This window comes from Podarcis bocagei, assembly GCF_964188305.1.
Source record: "Podarcis bocagei genome assembly, chromosome: 17".
Classification (NCBI taxonomy): Eukaryota; Metazoa; Chordata; class Lepidosauria; order Squamata; family Lacertidae; genus Podarcis; species Podarcis bocagei.
Window position 1 is genome coordinate 42,972,605 of NC_138143.1, and position 22,018 is coordinate 42,994,622.

At 43.3% G+C, this 22,018-nt stretch overlaps 1 protein-coding gene across 3 annotated transcripts in view; it reads right to left on the minus strand.

Annotated features, from left to right (window-relative positions):
* The window catches only part of STXBP5L (syntaxin binding protein 5L), a 68,942-nt gene extending 47,199 nt beyond the window's left edge, over positions 1–21,743 (minus strand). For 2 of the 3 annotated variants that reach the window (XM_081176190.1, XM_081176189.1), the window contains exons 1-6: positions 20,849–21,743; positions 11,304–11,401; positions 8,387–8,468; positions 5,785–5,885; positions 1,490–1,624; positions 793–856 (exon numbers count right to left, since the gene is read on the minus strand). In XM_081176190.1, the coding sequence (XP_081032316.1) occupies positions 793–856; positions 1,490–1,624; positions 5,785–5,885; positions 8,387–8,468; positions 11,304–11,401; positions 20,849–21,022 (654 nt within the window). In that variant the 5' untranslated portion in view covers positions 21,023–21,743. Of the gene's footprint in view, positions 1–792; positions 857–1,489; positions 1,625–4,605; positions 4,707–5,784; positions 5,886–8,386; positions 8,469–11,303; positions 11,402–20,848 lie in introns of those variants that run through there. The other variant, XM_081176191.1, reaches the window with a different exon arrangement.
* Between the last annotated feature and the right edge of the window lie 275 nt (positions 21,744–22,018).

Genomic DNA, 22,018 nt, shown 5'->3' on the forward strand with positions numbered 1-22,018 from the left:
TGTATATGCAGTTTAGAATCAATATTTGTACTGTATCATGCTGTAATATTATACTGGCTAACTAAGCAGTCAGTTCATAAGCACAAGAAATTTAACTGACTTTAAAAAAAAAAACTCCGAGTCTTATCAAGCACTAATATACACATGACAAAATCCACAAGTAAACTGTCTCACAGAAGACAGTTGAAGCACATTGCTTAGTATATCATAGTATACTACATATAGCCTGGTTTGCACAGCATGCTAAGCCAATCTTTGAGTGTTCTTGGCTACAGCTTACAGTTAGTGAGGAGAGAGCGCTTAAGCAGAAGCCCAGGTTAGGACATGACACTTAGTCAAACTTTGGGCTCAACCACACTTCTGCTTGTTCTGCTGTTTTTGCGTGGGGTGGAAAACGCTCTTTACCACTGAACCAGCACAAACAGCAAATAGGTTTTCCATGGATTGAGCTTTACTCCGATTCAGCGGTAAAGAGCAGCTTTTCCTGGAGAAAGTGGGAGGGCAAATTGAAACCTGCATGGAGCTGTGTTTTCTAGGCATGTGACAGCAAAGTGGGATGAGCCCTCTGACTTGGTTCAGTCTGGGGTAGTATCAAAAAGGAAGCAAAGTGGGAGAAGGGAGAAGCAAAGCGGCTGCAAACTCCTCTCCAGGAGTCCACACGCTTGTGAAGTCTCACTATGCTGTAGTTTGTGAAGAAGGCGGTAGGAATTCAATAATTCTTACGTAAGGCTATTCCTTGGAGGAAAAGGGTTGGAGTGACAAAAGTAAAATACTGTAGTTCCTCTTACTCACTTTCCCTTCATCTCTTGGGCTATCGCTTAGGTGCACCACGGGGCCAGGATGAGTCTTTGTGGATCTGCAAATCAAAACCAACGCTATGAAAAACTGAGTGAAATGGATTTTTTTTTTTACCTTGTAGGCCAAGTGGGCAATATTAAAGGTAGTTGCCCCAAATGTTGTGGATATTGTGCTATAACTGAACTGAGTATAATCCTAACTGTGGGTGGAAAGTGGCGATTATGCTCAAAATCAGCCTCGTTGACAGAAGGCAATGAATTAAAAGAGGGTGGGGAGCTGTCATGAGCAAATTGGTGGAAAACATTATTAAAAGAGAGAATTATTAAACATACAGAAGACTAAGCCTTGTCAAGGAAGAATCAGCTTGGCTTCTGCAAAGCAAAGTTCTGCATTTCCCTACCTTTAAGTCTATGTTTGTTTCTTATACGAACAATAATTATGCAGTGAAAAATCAACATAGATCTTTTTTGGAAGTCCCTGATTTCTGTTAATTCTAGATTAACAAAAGATTTTTCTTGGGGTGGAAATAGACACATGAAAATACATTTGTTGAAAATACTTTTTATGGATGCGAGTGAGGAAGATTAAAAATATACCTCAAGGCAGCACATATAATAGACAGAGACTGGTATTCATAAAAAAAACCCAGAAAAACACCAGCAAATAGAAAACTGGTGAATTAAAAACTTACAGTTCTATGGCCTTGTTCCACATGATAACGTATCCAGAAAGTATGAACGACTCAATGTTCACAATGTGAGTATTCCCTCTCTCTGTTCCAACATAGAGCCATTTGCTTTGGAATGGTAAGTGACAGAAAGTAATTCTGTATTTGGAAAAATACAATGACGTTATGGATACAAATACAGTGACAACAGTTTGTTTTCACATGCACAAATCATACCAGGTTGCAGCAGTTAAACTGGAGCTTTTCCAGTATGTATAGGAAAAATTGAGATTATCGTTCTAGACAAGCTCTCCTGGTAAGGAGTAAATAATTGTTCAGTATTCTGGAGAAGGTTGTACATCTGCATTTGGCTGGTCACAGTACACTGCACACTAATGTGTTTAATAGTATGCACTGAATAGCTCCTTTGGGAAGAGGAGACTTCAAAGGAGGAAAATGGCAAGCTAGAGAAGGGGAAGGGCAACTTAAAGAGTAGTTAGAGTTGTGCCATTGTTTAATTGTACCCATTCTCCAAGGAGCTCAGGTTTTCCCACATCTTATTCTTTACAATAATCCTGCAAAATAGACCGAGAGAATTTAAATGAGGACAGCTTTCTTTATGGCCGACCTAACAGAAAGTACTGATCATTGCATTAGCAGCCAACACTCCACCTGTACACCATTTAAATTGTAATTATATATATTTAAAAATTGAACTCGTGAGAGAATGGCAGTGAGCTCTCTCAATCAGACACTCTGTTTGGGGTTCCACAGCCAATGGGAACAGCAAGGGGGCAGGCTGAGATGGCTTGGCCTTCCCCCTTGATGCTCTGTGTCCTTCATCGGCCCACGACCACAAAGCTGGCATACCAAGAGCAGCAATCACTGCCACTCTCACCATGCGGTTAGCAATTAAAGGTGGGTCACTGGCGCGTCAGAGGCGCTGGCCAGCACAATGCTTCATGCACCATGAGAAACTTGCAGGCGAGAAACTTTATCCTCCTTTGAGATTCTGTTTGTGTGCAATAATTCATTGCCTTGGTAACCCAAGTCAGAATGAGCAGGAAATGGGTTGTGTGGGAGGGAGCCTGCTACAGGCACAGAAGCTCATCATCATTACTGAGCTTCAGAGAAGAACTTGCCCAGATTAATGAAAACATTATTTAAAAAATGTGTGGCACGAACTGCTGAACAATTAAGGACAAATGAGCATGGAATGTAGGATGCCCTTATGTACTTTTGTATGTGACAAATTCCTGCTTCGCACTGAGGGAAAAAATTTAAAAAAATTAAATCTGCAGAATCAGGCCTGGGTCATATTTTTGCAAAGTGAATTTGCCTACGACTCCAGTATCCAATTGCTGCCTTGTGCCCATCACATAATACTTGGGGCAAAATAGATGTGGCAATGGATTGTGCTAATTTCCAATAAAGCAAGCAGCCATGAGCAGTGTGGAACCGCTCCCCTAGTTTGGAAACTCCATCTCTCCACCAGTCCCGTCCCCCCCACTCTGTGCGGTTTATTTTTCAGACTATGAGCCCCAGCAGTTCAGTGATGAAAGTCACAGATGGGGGCTAGTTCAGCATCTTGACCCTGCACACTGATTGTCAGGGAACTGACATCGAAGCGAGAGGCGAAGGGGAGGCTCCCAGATGATGCTGGCGAAGGACCCAGCAGCAGGGGGAGAGACAGCTCAGTAGAGGGGGAAGCCAATCGGCGCAACACCAGGGATAAAGGGAGGCAGACGGGGGGAAGTGGAGAGAGGGCTCCGGGACTCTTCACTGGACATCAGTGAGGAGAGCCCAGGTCCTCCGCTACCCACGCCTTCCCTGCGCAGAAGACTCCCGCGCAGTGAGAGGAGGAGGAGACTGGGTGTCAAACAACTTTTATGTTGGAAGAGGTTCAAGAAACGCCCACTGACGGATCCTGCCAGTGACTGAGGCAGCCACCATGAGAAGTCAGAAAGTTTTAACAAGGCAAATTAACCGAGAAAGGCACCAGTTTATGCACGAGTAACTCATACCCGCTACACTGATCCTCCATTTTTCATTATTTAATCACCCCAAACACTGCTTTATAGGGCAACCATGATAGTAGCCCAATGCAGATACATATGAGGCTGCCATCAATATGTCTACCTTCCCTCTCAGTCGCATTCACTGAACTTGTGGGATAACCAGCCTCATATAACCAACGTGTTTAAGTTCTAATTAATGCATGAAGGAGTTAAGACCATAGAGTAAGTTGTCCTGAAAGGCTTAGCTCACCCGGGGAGGGACTAGGTAAGCAAGTCTTTGTTTCCCCAACCTACCTGAGGAGCTTAGTGTGTGAGGATGTGGAGCTGGTTGCTCCAAGCTCGGACCACATGGCTCTCACCAGCCACTCAGTCTTCACTTCCTATATCCATACTATAAGAACTTTCACCATTTTGTAACAGCTAAATTTTACTGTCTGTGCAACCTATTCTGAAGCACATGAATCTGATCTTTGGAAAGTTGGAAAGATCTTTGGCAAGTACAGTAAAGCATATTGTTAACTTACCAAAGATGTGGTCTTTTTCTATGCTCAGGCAAAATGGAAATTTTGGAAGGAACTCACAAGGGCACATATTTTATAAGTTTAACAGCATATATTTCTATGCTTTACTTTCCTGCATGTTTTGTGATTTTAAATCTCTGCTAGGGTTCTCTCACCAAAGAGTATTTGCCCCAAACTTGGATCTTGGTATCCTGTGAATCCCCACCTTCTCACTATATAGAAGGATCTGGCAACTTCTGTTTCAGTGTATCTGAAGAAGTGTGCATGCACACGAAAGCTCATACCAAGAACTAACTTAGTTGGTCTTTAAGGTGCTACTGGAAGGAATTTTTTTATTTTGACTGAGCTTTGAGTTCATTTCATGATAAAGTCATTTGGGTTGATGGCCCTCGATTTGCAAGTACACATGTGCCTTTATCCAGAGATGTGAGCTTTACTTTCAGAAAGACTTAAATCTTGTTACTGCAAGGTAATAGGAGAGATTTCTGAAATGAAACCATGCTGGATTACACTAAGGGCTCATCCACTCCTTTTTTACTGTATTGTGCATCAAGCTTTTCTCACTATTTTGCAGCTGGGGCTTGTGAAAATTGGATCTTACCTGCTGAATCAGATCTTATCAGATGCATGGAAAATCCAAAGAGAGAATTTGCTTAATCAGGCTTCAATTCAGCAGGTAAGATTGAATTTTCACAAGGTACACTGTGGAATAATGAGAAAAGCGCTCTGAACCAGGGAATTAATTGGTGTACAATCCGATCAAAATAGAGGACAAGTGAAAGTGTGAATTGAGCCCTAATTGTAATTTTAGGTACATGAAACAGACAGTGCTACCAAAATTAAGAATACATTTTAAAGTCTGTTACAAAGGATACCCGGGTGAAATTTAAGCAATAATAAAATGCTGTTGATGAAGGGGCATTTTAAATCAGATTCTGACTACTAAAAGAAGAGGAAGCAGGATTCCATACACCTTTTTTATTTTCTAGCAGCTGTGAGTTGTAAAGAACCACCTGCCTTTTCCTTTCTCTCACAGTGCAAATCACGGAGCAACAACTAGACAATACGTGGGTGACGGAAACTGTTTAGGTGTCACTTATGTGCTGGCTTTTTTCAACACTACAAAGCAGTATGAGAGGCAGCAAATGAAGGTGGAAGAGCAGCAGGGGCAGGTGTGGGGGCTTAATCCTCGCTTTACCAGTCCCTACATCTTTCCCCCTGTGGAGAGAAAAGCTATTCAGGGTAGGGGTGATTTTGTGAGGACAAACAGCAGCGGCAGGAGAAAGAATTATGCAGCTCCCAGTCATTGGTGCGGCCAGGATTTTTGTTAGGGGGGCAGGCCTTTTGTTAGGGGGATAGAACCTCAGTTTGCTATGTATTTTTATTGATGGGGGGCAGCTGCCCCTCCCTGCCCCCCCTTGGCTACACCCATGGCTCCCCGCCCTATCATTTATCCTTTGAAACTGGAAATCCAGCTGATTTCTCAGTAGGAAAAAAATGTTCATACATACATCCTACAAGTATAATTTAACCTGGTAATTACAACTACTTCAAAACCCAAATATTATAGTGCACGCTAACCCTCCCCCACCTAACCTGCCACATGACAAAAAGAAATGGCGTCAGAGAAAAGGAGCCGTGGCTGCTCTTGGTCTCAGTTCTGTACAGGAACTACTGTAGGATTAACTGCATAAACATAGTTTAAGTAGGTTTCAGCTACTAAGAGAATATACAACAGCAACATCTGTGGAACTAAATGTGAGAATTTGTTATGCCTTACCTTTCTCTGTTAAATTTCAGTGAATGAAGAATTGCTGGCCGTTTCTGCCTTAGATTCCACAAGTGGAGCATGTCATCTGAACTTGCACTGACCAAAGCACCCTATAATAACAACAGAAAAAAGGTGTGTCAAGTGTTGATTTAATCTTGCAGACATTATGGAGAACTGGATGGGTTCTAGCAATTTTTGAAGTTGCATTTGAACGACAAGATCCTATTGCTTGTGACAGTTTTTCTGCCAGCCCAAAGTACACCTTCAGTTTCTCCTTTTGTCAGCTTAAAGGAAAAGGTACCCCTGACCCGTCCAGTCGCACATGACTCTGGGGTTGCAGCGCTCATCTCACTCTGTTGGCCAAGGGAGCCAGCGTTTGTCCGCAGACAGCTTCCGGGTCATGTGGCCAGCAGGACTAAGCCGCTTCTGGCAAACCAGAGCAGCACACAGAAACGCAAGCTGCTCTGTCTAGCCATTCACATCCATCAGGGAAACAGATCAATACCTTCTGAAGTTGGGTGATGGGCTGTTCTGGGATTAATTGCCACCTGATCTCTGCATCTACCTGCCCTTTAGAACCTATTTTGCACTTTGTGTTTTCGAGGGGGGGCTATGACTTCCTCCACCAAGACGGAATGGGGAATAAGAGATCCTGGGCAATCTCAAAGTGGCAGGTGGCCACAGCAGAGATCTGTATCACGCAGCCCTCTTTGTTCTTCCTAGAGAGACTGTATCCAGGGACAACAGTAGCCCATTGGCATTCTATCACGTTGCCATCTGGAAGATCTGGAAGACTTTCACCTTCATCTTGGATGATCTCCAGGTCCTGGGTGTGCTTTCCTTCAGGGGTTAGTTCAAAAGCTGCTCTGTTGCTTTTTTTTTTTTTTATATGTAAGCACCAAGAGCCTGGTTCCATTTCAGTTCAAGTGTCATCTGTTCCTTTTGCACAGATCAGTCTGCCCCAAAATGCTCCAGAGTTTCCAGCAAATCCAAACCCCTTCCTTCCAACTCCACCATCTCATCTATGCATCCAGATGCCTCAGCCCCACCTGTCTAACTAGCCCTGTATGTGGAAAGGGCAGTGGGGCAGCACATGTTGGCATGTGAAATGTCACAGAATCATAGAATTGTAGAACTGGAAGGGATCCTGAGGGTCATCTAGTCCAACAGGTTCAATCTTCAGGTAATAGTAATAATAATAATTAAGAAATAATAATTCTGTTGGAAGCCACGCAGAGTGGCTGGGAAAACCCAGCCAGATGGACGTGGTACAAATATTATTATTATTATTATTATTATTATTATTATTATTATTATTACTACTACTACTACTACTACTACTACTACCCTGCCCATCTGGCTGGGTTTCCCCAGCCACTCTGAGTGGCTCCCAACAGAACATTAAAAACATGATAAAACATCAAACATTAAAAGCTTCCCTAAACAGGGAAGGGCAGGGGGTTGGACTCGATGGCCCTTGTGGTCTCTTCCAACTCTATGATTCTATGATTCTATGATTCTATGATTCAGGGCTGCCTTCAGATGTCTTCTAAAAGTCTGAAAGTTGTTTATTTCTTTGACATCTGATGGGAGGGCATCCCACAGGGTGGGCACCACTACCCAGAAAGCCCTCTGCCTGGTTCCCTGTAACCTCACTTCTCACAGTGAGGGAACCGCCAGAAGGCCCTTGGAGCTGGACCTCAGTGTCCGGGCAGAATGATGGGGGTAGAGATGCTCCTTGATGTATACTGGGCCAAGGCCATTTAGGGCTTCAAAGGTCAGCACCAACACTTTGAATTGTGCTTGGAAACATACTGGGAACCAATGTAGGTAAGGCTGGGAATGTCTCATGCTTGAAATCCTGGAAAGCTGCCAGTTAGTAGACCAGCCTCTCTCAACCTTGGGTCTCCAGATGTTGTTGGACCACAACTCCCATCATCCCTGCTAACTAGGGATGATGGGAGTTATGGTCCAGCAACATCTGGATACCCAAGGTTGAGAGAGGCTGCAGTAGACAATAGCGGCCTAGATGACTCAATGGTCTGACTTGGCAATAAGCAGTTTCTTATGACAGCATTTCTGAAAAAGCTACCTTGGAGGTTCTGAATTTCAACTCCATACCTAGTAATGTCAATGTTGCTTGCAGAAACTTTGCCTGAGGCCCAAATATTTACTGCCACTTACCTAAATAGGCAGCTTCTTATGTTCCACCCCTGGGGGCAGCCATTTTCTGACTGGTGCCCTCGGCACCTTCTCAAAATTCCAAATGTCGCCCTGGACCCCAAAAGGTAGGCAACCACTGGTCTAAGCAATCAGTGTTTCACTCTAACTTTCTCTTGGTCTAATCACATCCTAAAATGTGAATCATTTCTATGGCTGCACTCATTGGTCAAAAGCACTGAAAGAGTAGGCTGGGGCTGGTTTCTCACACACAAAAGCGACGTGCTTGCAAGTATTGCCTTTTATCTCAGATTCTACAAATGCTGGAAACTTGCTTTTTCAAACTGGGAATTCCACCCACAGATGCCCCCTTAAAAAGAAAAAAAAACTTGAACACATAACATTGCTCATGTTTAAATAAACATCTGTGTTTTTGTAAATATAGCCTTACCTCATTGATCAAAAACTGAAGCTGCAGAACTGCAGCGTCACCTTCGTGTTGGCAATAACAATCAACACCCGGCCTGCCCAATCTGTTTAGAGTCAAAGTTAAGGATCAGTTAATCCAGTTTTTGATAGCTGAAATAAAAGCAAGACAAAATAAAACACCATTTTTAACTGGCACTGTCTAATACAGATAGGTGCTGGAGGTGTGATTGAAGTATGTGATGTGGGCATGTTTGGTACTGCAGTATTCTTTTTTGTGTGTCTGAAGTTGTTGTCCATATCAATGTTGCTTTGGCGAAGCCCTTGATATTTGTGGAATTTAATACACTTTATTTATTTATATTCTTATAGTCCAGGGACAAACGGTAGGACAACAATAGCTGATTTTGTGCGGTGGCCTGATGACAGACCTGTCCTTGCTATATTTAATTAGTCTTTGGCTAATTAAACAATATATGGCCTTTTAAACTGGGGGGTATTGTTTTCATTTGTTACTATGTTATGTATTCTTGTGTTCTTATATTGTAAATCACCCTGTGATCCTGGGATGAGGGACAGTGTAGAAATTTAATAAAAGAACAAACAAACAAAAGAAACACTTTTCTTATAAATTCCAATCTCTGTGTGGATCCCTGTCTGGTGCTCAAGCAAGCTCTGTCCTTTTCCAGGTGTGTTTAATTAGCATTAATTTTACAGTTTTCCTTCCACTGTCTCCCTGGGGCAGATTAAGCCCCGTGTGAGATTTCCCTAATGTACACTTCTATACTGTGAAGTCCACAGGCTTTGTTGTACTTAAATGTATTTGTTTCCCAGTGCAGCTGCCTCCTCCAAATGTTTCCTTATTGGAGCATAAGGCACACAGAGATTACTTATAGAGACAAATTCTAAAAAAAGACCAGTGAAAAGTTATTTTCTTTACTAATTAAGGAATTAATTCAAAACACAGAATATAAAATATATAGTGGAGTTGGTACGTAATTGCATAGCATCATAACATTGAATATTTTAACGACAAGGCTGGCCTAGTATTTGTCTTTGGAATAAAGTGAGAAATTGCATTTTTCTTTGCTCTAGGACAGTGTTTCCCTACCTTTGGTCTCCAGCTGTTTTTGGACTACAACTGCCCATCATCCCTGATCACTGGTCTTGCTAACTATGGATGATGGGAACTGTAGTCCAAAACCAGCTGGAGGCCCAAGGTTGGGAAATAGTGCTCTATGAGACCCTGAATTTTCAAGACACCTAGCAGTTCTAACTTGCTTATCTGCAGAGGGAGAACTTCCTGTATGTGGCATTTACAGCTTCTCTTTATCAAGGTCCTCTTGAGACAGGATTCTTTTGTGCAAAACAGAGGCTCGGTTGGGGTGCTGGTGGAATATAGGTGCCTAAAGTGATTCATAACGGGGTTTAATTATCTTACATAAGCCCATATGAAATTTTCAGATACAGTGGTGCCTTGGTTCTTGAACATAATCTGTTCCGGAAGTCCATTTGACTCCCGAAACCGTTCGAAAACCAAAAGCGCTGCTTCCGATTGGCTGCAGGAGCTTCCTGCACTCAAGCGGAAGCCGCAGAAGTCGCATTGGACGTTTGGCTTCCAAAAAACATTTGCAAACCAGAACATTTACTTCCAGGTTCTCGGCATTCGGGAGCCAATTTGTTTGACAACTAAGCTGTTTGGGAACCAAGGTACCACTGTACTTTAAATAAAAAAGAAATTAAAAAGAGGCCCAGTCTGACTCATGAAAAAAATCTCTCCCACCATTCTCATACCAGTCAAACATTTGGAGGAGTTTGCGCCCAAGGACCTCCTCTTCCCCTCTCCATTGACAATAAAAAGCTCATGAATAATCCAAATTCCATCACCACTCTGCATGCACACCAAACATACTTTTGGGGTAGTTTACCATCAATCTAAGTGTTTATTTGTGCGAGAGACAGAAAGAGAGAGAGAGAGAAAGATGAGAGTTTTTATATCTCTCAATCAATCCATCAGAGATGAACCCAGAGGTTGAACAATGAGCTGACATGGATATATTGCTTGTTTCAAAGACTGGTAGAAAAGAAGAAAAAAGACTTTGTTTGATGCTGCTTTAATCTGGAGCTTGCAAAAGTAGGGGAAAGAACTTCAGAGAAGAGCAACAAGCAACCTTTATTGAGGCAGTGTAGGTGTCCTCCCTCCCTAGATTCATAGAATCATAGAGTTGGAAGAGACCACAAGGGCCATCGAGTCCAACCCCCTGCCAAGCAGGAAACACCACCAGAGCACTCCTGACATATGGTTGTCAAGCCTCTGCTTAAAGACCTCCACAGAAGGAGACTCCACCACACTCCTTGGCAGCAAATTCCACTGTCAAACAGCTCTTACTGTCAGGAAGTTCTTCCTAATGTTTAGGTGGAATCTTCTTTCTTGTAGTTTGGATCCATTGCTCCATGTCAGCTTCTCTGGAGCAGCAGAAAACAACCTTTCTCCTTCCTCTATGTGACATCCTTTTATATATTTGAACATGGCTATCATATCACCCCTTAACCTCCTCTTCTCCAGGCTAAACATGCCCAGCTCCCTTAGCCGTTCCTCATAAGGCATCGTTTCCAGGCCTTTGACCAATTTGGTTGCCCTCCTCTGGACATGTTCCAGTTTGTCAGTGTCCTTCTTGAACTGTGGTGCCCAGAACTGGACACAGTACTCCAGGATTCCTTTGCTCTGCTCCCCAAACTGAGAGGGAAGACATGCTTCGCCATCCAAAGCAACTGGGAGATGGAAGCACTTGCCTCCCCTCCTGTCTCAGCCCCTCCCTATGTCATCCTCCTCCTGTTCCCCTGTTGGAACGTACAAACGCAGGAAAACAAGCTAAAAGCGCAGATTGTCAAATGTACGTTATGCTGCAAATCATACTGTTTGGTATACTAGCAAAGGATACATTCGAATAGCACCTGTTCTTGTCCCTATAGCCAGAATCTTCTGAACTGGGTCAAAAGCTAAGGCAGTGGGAAGATAAGGAAACCCATGGCGAACTGTCTGCAAAAGAAGAAAGAAACTCAGTTGATGTAGAGTAGTTGCTTTACAGTATCATTAAGTATTATTGCTGGAGCAAACAAAGCTCTGGATAACCAAACTAATTAATAGGCTGTCAACTGAGTGTAGATCTTTTAACAAATTAATTATATTCTTTAACAAATGAACTAGGCAATTTCTAATATTTAATAATAATATATATACACACACATCTACATACATATTATCATACCCTAATATAGAAGCTCCTTTTGTATCTCAGTTCAAAAGGAAATACAGATAAATTAAGGTAAAGTACAACCTGTGGCAGCGGAGTCTGAAGAAATTATTATTGCTATTATCGTTATTTTCAGAAAAGAGAACTGAGAGCCAGTGTGGTGTAGTGGTTAAGAGCAGTAGTCTCGTAATCTGGGGAACCGGGTTCGCGTCGCCGCTCCTCCACATGCAGCTGCTGGGTGACCTTGGGCCAGTCACACTTCTCTGAAGTCTCTCAGCCCCACTCACCTCACAGAGTGTTTGTTGTGGGGGAGGAAGGGAAAGGAGATTGTTAGCCGCTTTGAGACTCCTTAAAGGGAGTGAAAGGGGAGAGGTGGTCCTGGAGCCAGTGCGGTGCTAAGCTGCATAAGGCTTTATAAATCAAAACCACACTTTGATCTGGACCGGAAAACTATTCAGTAGCTAATGCAGTTGTGCCACAGGTTCAGGGGGAAATTTCAGCCAATTAGAACAGGGTACACTGTAACTACACTGTAAAATGAGAACACTGGAACATAGAGATTCAAAGGAAACTGCTGAATTATTGCAATTTATCAGACTGTTCAGTTTTGTCAACCATGACTTGAATTGAGATTGCAGTTTTGTTGGTTCTTACCGTGCAGCATATGTTAAATTGGCTTATCAGAGCCAGGACACGTGTCTTAACATCAAGTAACATTCCATTTTAACTTGGTCACTGTACATCCTTGTTAACTGCTCTCTGTAACTATTTTGCTTTCAGGCAATTGTCACTGCCTGTTCTTTTGAAGTTGCTCTACATCAAGCTTCCTCAAACTTGGCCCTCCAGATGTTTTTGGCCTACAACTCCTGTGATCCCTAGCTAGCAGGACCAGTGGTCAGGGATGATGGGAATTGTAGTCTCAAAACATCTGGTGGGCTGAGTTTGAGGAAGCCTGCTCCACATCTCCCACCCCTCAGTGGGCATATGCTTGCAAATTCAGGGGTACACTTCACACATACGATGAAGTAGACTACAGGCGCAAGCCTAACTTCACCTCCATGTAGGTGGGCTTTTGTGGAGCAGATTGGAGGCACTGCTGCATTTGCAGCCCTACTGCTCATGGCAGCTGCAGCAAAAGGTGAGTTGCAGGATTGGTCCCAATGCAATCTCATGATGCCAGTGAGAATACAGGAGATTGGGATCCAATGGTTCCCGGGCCAGGCCAGGCCCTCCTTGTCCTGGTTTCTGCTAAAAACAACAACAACAGGTGCACTTATAAGTAAGAAGGTGGTATTTTATTAAAGCAGATTAATGGCATGGACTCAGAGGCATGGAAATGCAAAATACAGTCCAGCAGCTCTTACAAGGTGAAGGGTTAGCAGTAATGTGTCCAGTACAGGCACAAGGGTCAGGGTTTACAAGTCCAAGATCAGCAACAAGAATTCCAAGGCTATATGGGAGCTGTAATGTTGTTCCAGCAAGTTACCCTGCCTACCCACCAAGCTTTTAAGCAGAGAAGGAAAAAGTACACTCACAAGAATCCCTCTCCATGTGGGCATCCCGGCCTGAAGATGGGTGCTCCTCTGGGGGGGGGGAGGAGATGGGTCTCCTCCCTTTTCTTGACACCTCTCCCTGGGAGGCACCCAGGCCCACCTCCTTGTCTAAACTCTCTTGCTCTATAACAACAGACTGTACCCTGAGCCCCCATCATCCTCCACAGCCCCTGAGTCTCCCATCTTTTCAGGTCCAGGCATGTCTGGAAGCAGAGGAGGGGCTTCATCATCATGTCAAAGTTGACATAGTCTCATCCTTTCTCCTCTCACTCCTGATCTGAAGCAGAGTTCAGAAGCAGCCATGACATTCTCTACCTTGGTGCCTTCCAGAAGCATCATTGTCATGCCCACCCACACTTTTGGCAGGGGAAAGGAGGAGTGCCACATCAACAGAATGATGCTTGTGTCCCTCCATTAGGGGACCAATTTAGCCAGGACAGCTGGGCACCTAATCCAACCTCGCCCCTCTGCCCAGGAGGGTTAGATAGCTCTATCAATCTGTTAGCCTTTAAAGAGCCATATCAGCAGTTGAGTATGTCTGCCTTTCTTTCTTTCATTTTTTAAGCCAGCCTCTTCTGGAGAAGGAAGGACATGTACCGCATGCTCATAATAAAATAACCAGATACCTTTTCTTTACAACATCAGACTAAAAATGGATTAAAAGAACGTATTAGGTAGTGCAGGAAATGCTCATCCAAACGCATGAGCAAGACAGACCTTCATATATGCAGCAAGAGCACTGCTTCTCTGTCAGCCTCTCTCTCATGCAGTGAACACAGCTAGAACCTAAATCCCCATTTCCTGGCCTCCCTTTGCCACTCTGTGTGCATTTCCCTCATGGCTGAGTAAACAGGTTTGAAAAGGCACCTCGCTTTAGATAAATGGATGCACAGTCTACTTCTCAGTCAAAGGCAGAAGACCACATCTCCCACCTTCACCCAGTTCAGCTGTATTTTTCCTTCCAAATAAGCAATGTTACATGAGTGATATGGTATAGTTGTACAATGCAATAATATTTCCCCACCAAAATTAGAACAAAGAAGGTAGTGCATTGATTCCTGGGCTTGTGCTTCTACATTTGCTGCAGAGTTGTTTACATGATTAAACTCTTAAATTACGGAGAGTTGCAGTCACAAAGGGAGTCCTAATTCAGTAGGGAAAGCTGCAGGCAGGCCAAGTTAAAAGGTAAACAAAGATGAGGGAGAAACACGTTGCAGAAAAGGCCTAAAATAGCTGGACAGTAAAGGTATAGGAGGGGCACAAAGTAAAGCCTAAAACTAATCTACAACATGGGGCAATTTTAGTATCACTCCCAGAGGTGCACTTCATTTTCTTGTAAGTCAGACAGATGTCAACAACAGCAAGTCAGTATATTTCACAGACCATTTATCTTTCAAACACTATTCTTTGACTGAGATAGATTGTCATAGAAGGGAAGAAGCTCTGTTGGTGGCTGGGATGGAAAACTTGCCCATCTGCTGCCTCCACCCACAGTATGCAAATACACACAACAAACCTCTACAGAAGAAATTGAATGGCAAAGTATCAAATAATTGCAGGGTAGATTGGTCGGGGAGAACCAGCCCTTCAAGCCAGTGATGTCAGACGCCACAAAGAGAGGGGACATCCCAGTGGAAGTGGAACACTGGAAACCTGCTCAGGAAGAGGCACTGCTGGGGCTAACAGATGGGGCTAATGAGGCACCCCTTCTGTCATCACCCACTCATTGAGTCAGATATGGGCACTAAAGCAAAGAAACATCATGTCTGAACCCCAAGACTGGCCAAGGTTACCAGGAAGAAGAGCGAGCCACAGAAGATGTATATCCCTCGGTTGAACGAGAAGCTCAGTCTAAAAGAACAGAAGGGCAAAGAGATTGCATCTTTGGACTTGAACAACTAGTAACTCCATGAAGTTTTGTCCCAGTGACCTTGGTCAACAGAGGTGCCAGAGAACTTCCAAGAGGTCTCCAAGCACCTTGGACTTCCAGGTTCTTCAAGTGTGAAGACACTCAACTAGGGGTGGCAAAGCCTGATTGGAACAGCAAGGCCTGGCTCAGTATGTAACAGCTTAGCTGGGCTTTGATTTTTGTGGGAGTAAGTTGCCAGCTTTGGAGCTATCAAAGATCCTGCATCCAATGTGGTAATCTTTTCTCAGTTACCTCTGGCATTAATACCTCAAAGATCACCCCTTTCCCATATGAACCAATCCAGATCCAGTTATCATCATCTGAGGCCCTTCTCCGTGTGCCTTCTCCATGAGAGGTCTGGAGGGCAACAACATGAAAATGGGTCTTTTCTGTGGTGGCTCCCCGTTTGTGGAATGCTCTCCCCAGGGAGACTTGCCTGGTGCCTTCATTACATACCTTTAGGCACCAGACAAAAATGTTCCCAGAAATATTCAGGAAAGAAAACATCTCCCCTCCCCCTTTTCAGTTTTGTCCAATAGAAAAGAATTGACATTTGGGAGAACAGATGGCACTGGAAATGAAGTTAGTGCTATGAACTCCATTTAATAATAATAATAATAATAATAATAATAATAATAATAATAATAATAATTTAATATTTATTATTTATACCCCGCCCATCTGGCTGTTTATCCAGCTGCAAAACTGGCTCAAGTGGTATCATGCTGAAAATCTGAGAGTGCAACCCATCCAGAACTGGTTGAATACTGCCATTTTATCTAGATTAAGCTTTGCTTCATTAGCCTCCCTCTATCCCATTACTAACATCCATTGGTTTACTTGGTATATACAAAAAGGGGAAAGAGAAATGGCCATCACCCATATTTTGGTGACACCTTGCCCCAAATCCTGAGTTGATTTCTCCCAGTGTTTTCATGTAGATATTATAGGCATGTGCAACCACATAGCATATGGCATGACGATGCACAGCACCTGCCTCCCAGCACTGCAGTCCAGAGCAAGAGTTTCCCAGCATCACCTTCTTAATACTACCTGTAAGATAGGATTGGAACCAACAAAGTGCAGTGCCCCTGACTCCTATTCAGACAAGTGATACAGAAAATTACCATGGATGAAGGTACTGAAAGCTATTGAGAGGTCCGGGAGAGCCAACAGGGGTACATTCCTCCGGCATTAGCCCGTAAAACTAGGAGCAGCATTTTCTCCTTCACGGTGCCATGCAGAAATGTCACTACCAAGCCTCTTTGTCACTCTCAGAATGATCCACTCATTGTATGCCTAGCTCCAGTCTGGTCTGCATCAGCTGTGTAATAAGCCTTTTGTGACAGAATTTGAGAAAGCACAGAACTACAAGTTCAGTTTTCTGACCCTGATTCCAGGTCCTCAGTACGATTCTGGTTCAGTCATTTAATTCACTTTTGCAGGCTAATGCCAGTATCATAAGCTCCTTCTGTGTGTCAGAGCGGCTTAATGCAGAATGGGAATCTTCAACTCTGTGACTCAGCCCTGACAATTTTCCCAGGACAAACAAATACATCTTAACTAGGAAAGGATGGCCGTCTCTTCTAGTAACTGCAGCTCCAGGGCTGGTGCAGCTGCTCTGGGCACTACAGGGGGAAGGAGCTGCCCTGAAACATGACCCTTATGGGCCAGATCCTCCACGATGGCTCCAGAGTTTCCTTGTGGTGACAAGCACCTTTGGAGCACCATGTCCTGTTCCCCTATCAGAATTATTTGATGGTGACTTCACAGACACCTAAACCAGTGTTGGCAGCTCTTCCAGATATGTCCCATCCCTAAAGTCTACCCAGCAAAATTCAGCTGCAGGTGCACTGTGAGCCTCCCCATTACCAGAGAGGAACAATAAGTTGTTGGACGTTTAATGTTTTTAAGGACCCAAAATAACCCAATATGCTAGAGGATGGCCTTGGAATCACTGCAACTCAAAGCAAGCGTCCCCACATTTTTAAAGTTTTTGTGTGTTTCCTTAGCTTTTTCTTGCAATGGATGTGTAGGTGTTCCTGTAAACAATACGCAAATTCAAAATTTATGGCGTGTAACATGGCTTAATTTCTAAGTAAGAGGTATGAAGCCAATCTTGTCTGAAAACCATAAGGTAAAGGTCCCCTGACCGTTAGGTCCAGTCGTGGATGACTCTGGGGTTGTGGCGCTCATCTCGCTTTACTGGCCAAGGGAGCCGGCGTACAGCTTCCAGGTCATGTGGCCAGCAGGACTAAGCCGCTTCTGGCAAACCAGAGCAGCGCAGGGAAACGCCGCTTACCTTCCCGCCAGAGAAGGTACCTATTTATGTACTTGCACTTTGACGTACTTTCGAACTGCTAGGTTGGCAGGAGCTGGGACCAAACAATGGGAGCTCACCCCATTGCGGGGATTCAAACTGCCAACCTTCTGATCGGCAAGCCCTAGGCTCTGTGGTTTAACCCACAGCGCCACCTGCGTACCTCTGAAAACCATACTTGGACCCTTTTATATGAAAGATCTTCCCCTGTACATAGGTGCTTGTTTGCTTTTAGTGAGGAGACACATGTAACATCACACTTTCTTAGATAAGTGCTGTACAAGTCCTGTAGTAAGGAAAACTGTGAGGTTTAAAACTGCAGTCCTACCAAGGGAGCCATTACTGAGAGTGGACAAAATATAACCATAAGCTTTGCAAAAGCAAATCAGAATGGATGTTCAATAAACAGGTTGTCTGGACGAGTCCAAAAACAACACAATAATAAAATACAATACAACACACAGATTTATTTTCATTTTAAAATTTTACATTCCGCCTAGAGCTTGGACCCCTATGATAACCACAGTCTTGCTGTCATAACCATAGACTCACTTAAGTCTGGAATTGAGTTTTTCTTTTTTTGCACTCTCCCCTCCAATGGACTCTTAATAGAGGTTTGCCACAGCTTAGGAAAGTCTCCTCTTTTTTTACTTTCTTTTAGGGATTTCCCCTGAAGGTAAAGATCCTTACACGTCCCTCCAACCCTGTATTTTGGACATAGCACAAGGAAGAAAAGTTCTCTCACCTTTCCATTTCATTCTCCATCTCTCATTAGCTTTCCACCTTCCACCTGCTCCACCCCATCCAAAACCATGAAGGACGGTATACAAATTTAATAAAGAATAATGATAATGATAACAAAATTCACCACACAGCCTCTGTGGCTTAAATCTATTTCATTAATTATCCTTTCCCCCACACCCAGTCTTGCCTCTTAGACATTTATGGAGATCATCAAGGGTGCTGATAACTGTGGCAGCTGATTTCAACTCAGGAGGCTGTTTCAACTTCATATATGCCAAGACAGTCCCTACTCAAAGGGAGCATGGGGCAGATAGCATATATGATAACACACAATAGAGCCATTTGAGATTAAATGTATGTCATGGCTCTGCAAAAGTCAGAGGCCATTGCTCCACTATATATTAGGGCACACTAACAAAATGTTGAAAATGCTTCCCCAATAACCCAAAACCAAAACAGGAACAAAATAAGGACAGCGTTTAGCAGGGACAGGTACTAAACTACACATTTTATGGCAGGGATTGGAAGATATTGTTTTGGACAACATCTTGTTTAGTACATATATATGCACTATCACTTAAGTCAAAATTATTACCACCTTTGAACTCAAGCTGTCGCTGAAGCCGTATCACAATGAATTGGAAGGACTGAGTCAGCTCCCCCACCCCACCCCACTAAGTCTTTTAGGGAAAATATATATTGAAAAACAAGAATTTGCAAAGTTAACTTAGCTTATCTATCTAGCTACTGTCTTACCTACTTGACATAAAAAACCTTGTCTTGTAGATGATAATCAGCAGAATGTCCAGGTTTTCATAGGGAAATCTTTAAGCATAAGAAGTGCATTTTTCTAGAAAAAGAGGTGCCAGAACTCACCATGAGCTCCTCCCTTGTTCTCTGATAACGGTAATGGTGGCTACCTGAGAGGTGCCAGAACTGAGTTCCAGTACGTTCCGGCTGGAAAAATAAACCCCTGAGAATAGGGATGATAACATCTGCAAATTTGATAATATGCCACAGATATGCCACAATTCATTTCTTCACTGAAGTCTTGGATGAGGGAGTTAGGGAGAGGGGGCAGGGAAATGCTCACAAATTTACACCAATATGTTTACCAAAACACACCTGCTTTTCCCCATGGGGGTCCTCTCCTGCTCAAAAATCAAAATTCACCAATGCAGACTACCTAGTCTCTACTGATTTTGTGGCTTTGCAAGCAATGTGGGATGAAGTACCATTAAAGGGCCTCTGATCTCTTATGTAAGAATCATGTGAATTTGATATTAGGGAGCTGATTACTCTTTAGACACCTTTAAAAATGTGTGTGTCTTTGTCACTCAGTAAAGAAGGCCTGTACTGGTAATGCAATATAACTGTTGGATGTCTTCAGTTTCTTTTCCACATTAATGTAAAGTCCATGTGGGGAAAAATATTAGTTCTATTGAAGTAGCCAATTAAGCCAGCTTTTACCATGGTGCAATTAAGGGCAAACACTTAATTCAGGGCAGCTGACAAATCAATTGATCCAAAAGGGCCAAAACACCATTAATCATTGTTTCTGTAAGGCTAATGCAAATATCCCCAAGAACAAATGAAATAAGAGATACTTTTCTCTATGAGGCTAATGGCAATTCTAGATAATAAATCTGAAAAATATGATGAAGTACTTCATCTTTACCCTATTTCAAATGTTCACATTACTGAAACATCTAATGCACAACAAATGTGTTTGCATGGTTACATTTTGTACCCATTTACATGCTTTTGATACTGTGAAGAAAACCTCAGTTATAAAGAATTCAATTTTATTCACTTAACAGTAACTAAAAATCCTAAATTGAAAAAGGACAATATATTCATTTATTTATTTTTCTAAACATGCTCATAAAGGACATCATTCCATTTTGCTTTCCCCATCTTACTACTAAATTACTACTAAAACTATGATTAACACAGAACAAAAAATAACTTCTCACCCTGTATAAAAAAAATTAAAATATTTGAATGCTGGATAACATTTTTTAAAAAATCAAATCTGCTTTCCCTTTTCAGATAAAACTCCCACATAATTCAGATTGCATGTCAGCAACTCTAACATGGATCCCAACTATTTTCCATTATTAAAGTTGCCAATTATAGGTGCTGGGTTTCTAATATTGACTTCATTATACAAGAAGCAAAACAACTATTATGAAAACATAGAATACAAAGACACAGTCTATAATTAATGTATCAGTAATGCTCCTACAAAATGAAAAGGCCTGTACCCAAGATAATTTAAAAAGGAAGCCTTCTAGCTGATCCCTGCTTAAAATTAGGCCAAAAGTGAATATATTTCATACAGAATGTTCAGAGAATGCACCCAGTGTTCACAGAATTTTAAAAAATGATAAATATGATAAACTAGTATTTGTGATGAGCACTTGTAAACACTTTTAAGTCATAGTTCAATCTGACTCCAGCCCACAGTCCTACAAAAGTATGATCTGCCATATATGTCTGAGACCAAGTCCTATGAGGACCCTTAATGATGCTGACATTTTTACTTACTCTGACCAGGAAGAAAAAATAATTGGGATCCAACTTCTAATGTAACAGTAGTTAAAAAGTAAAAGATGTTGTTCCACTTCATCCTTGAGGCATTTTGACTTGGCTTTAGCACTCCAGATTTTTTCTTGTGCTTAAAACCCCCCCAGGCTGTTCTTACCTTGCTTAACTGAAAATAGTCGGAGGTGAGAGTCTCCTGGATTTCCTCTCTGGGAGTCCCTGCGCTTCCTCCTGAGGGCACAGAGCCACTGCCAGGCCCAGCGCCGCTGCCGCTGCTTCCAGCCGGGGAGGAAGTTAAACCATCCAAAACTTTGTGGAAATTAAATTTCTTCATTTTGAAGAAGAAGAAGAAAGTAACCTTAGAAAGGAGAAAGAACCGCTTGCCTTGGTGAGGATCACATTTAGCAACCCCAAAAAGTGCCTTTCAAATGTTTCAGTGATGCAGCAAAACCGTCTTTTGAATTTTATCAGTGTGGTGTTTTACCGACGGAAGTATATAAAGACTCCATTTTATCAAAACTCTGAAAAAGGGCTGGGAGAGCAGAATCCCACCAGTTCAGCAAACCCAACGTGAGGAATTCGGAAGAGGTGAATTATAGCCACTCACAGGAAGCCGCTTATAAAGAATCCACATTGTGTATAGGTGTGTGTATATATATATATATATATTAAAAAAGACTATCCATCAGAATTCAAGCCAGCATTCAAATGCCCTAATGGCCTAAGAACTCACTGACATGTTGACTTTCATCCCCTCTTGTGAAAAAATATATTTCCATATTAATTGGTGTTTCCGAGCTCCAGGCCCGCTTCTGGAACAGATGCCTTGATCTGGACCTCGGTGCTCCTTTCTCTCCCGTCTGCCTATGTTTGAAGGACCAGATCCCGCCGCGGCCACGGCAGCTTGCCGGCCACCTTCAGCAACTGCGGATCCTTCGCGATCCTCCCCGCCAACCTTCGCGTGAGGGATCTTGTCGGGCGAGGAATCCACTGCCCCTCAGCCGGCTGCTTCCGGGACATCCAAAGAGCGGCTCGGGCAACCGGGAGGGGGATCTCTCTCTCCCCGACGGGTCTCGCTCGCCTCCTCAAGCCCGACCCGCGACGTCGGCCAGAGGCGCTGCCGGGCTCCGGGAAGCCGAACGCGGCCGGCTCATTCCGACGTGGCCGCCCATCATCATCATCATAATAATTTCTCGCCTGACGGGAATTGTGAGGGGAGCGAAAGCGTCCGAATGGGGCCCTCGCGGGAACTTGCTGTCCGGCTGTCCCTCAGAGAAAGCGCGGCTCTCCCGGAACCCCGACCGCCTGGGCCTGAGGGGGAAGCGCGCCC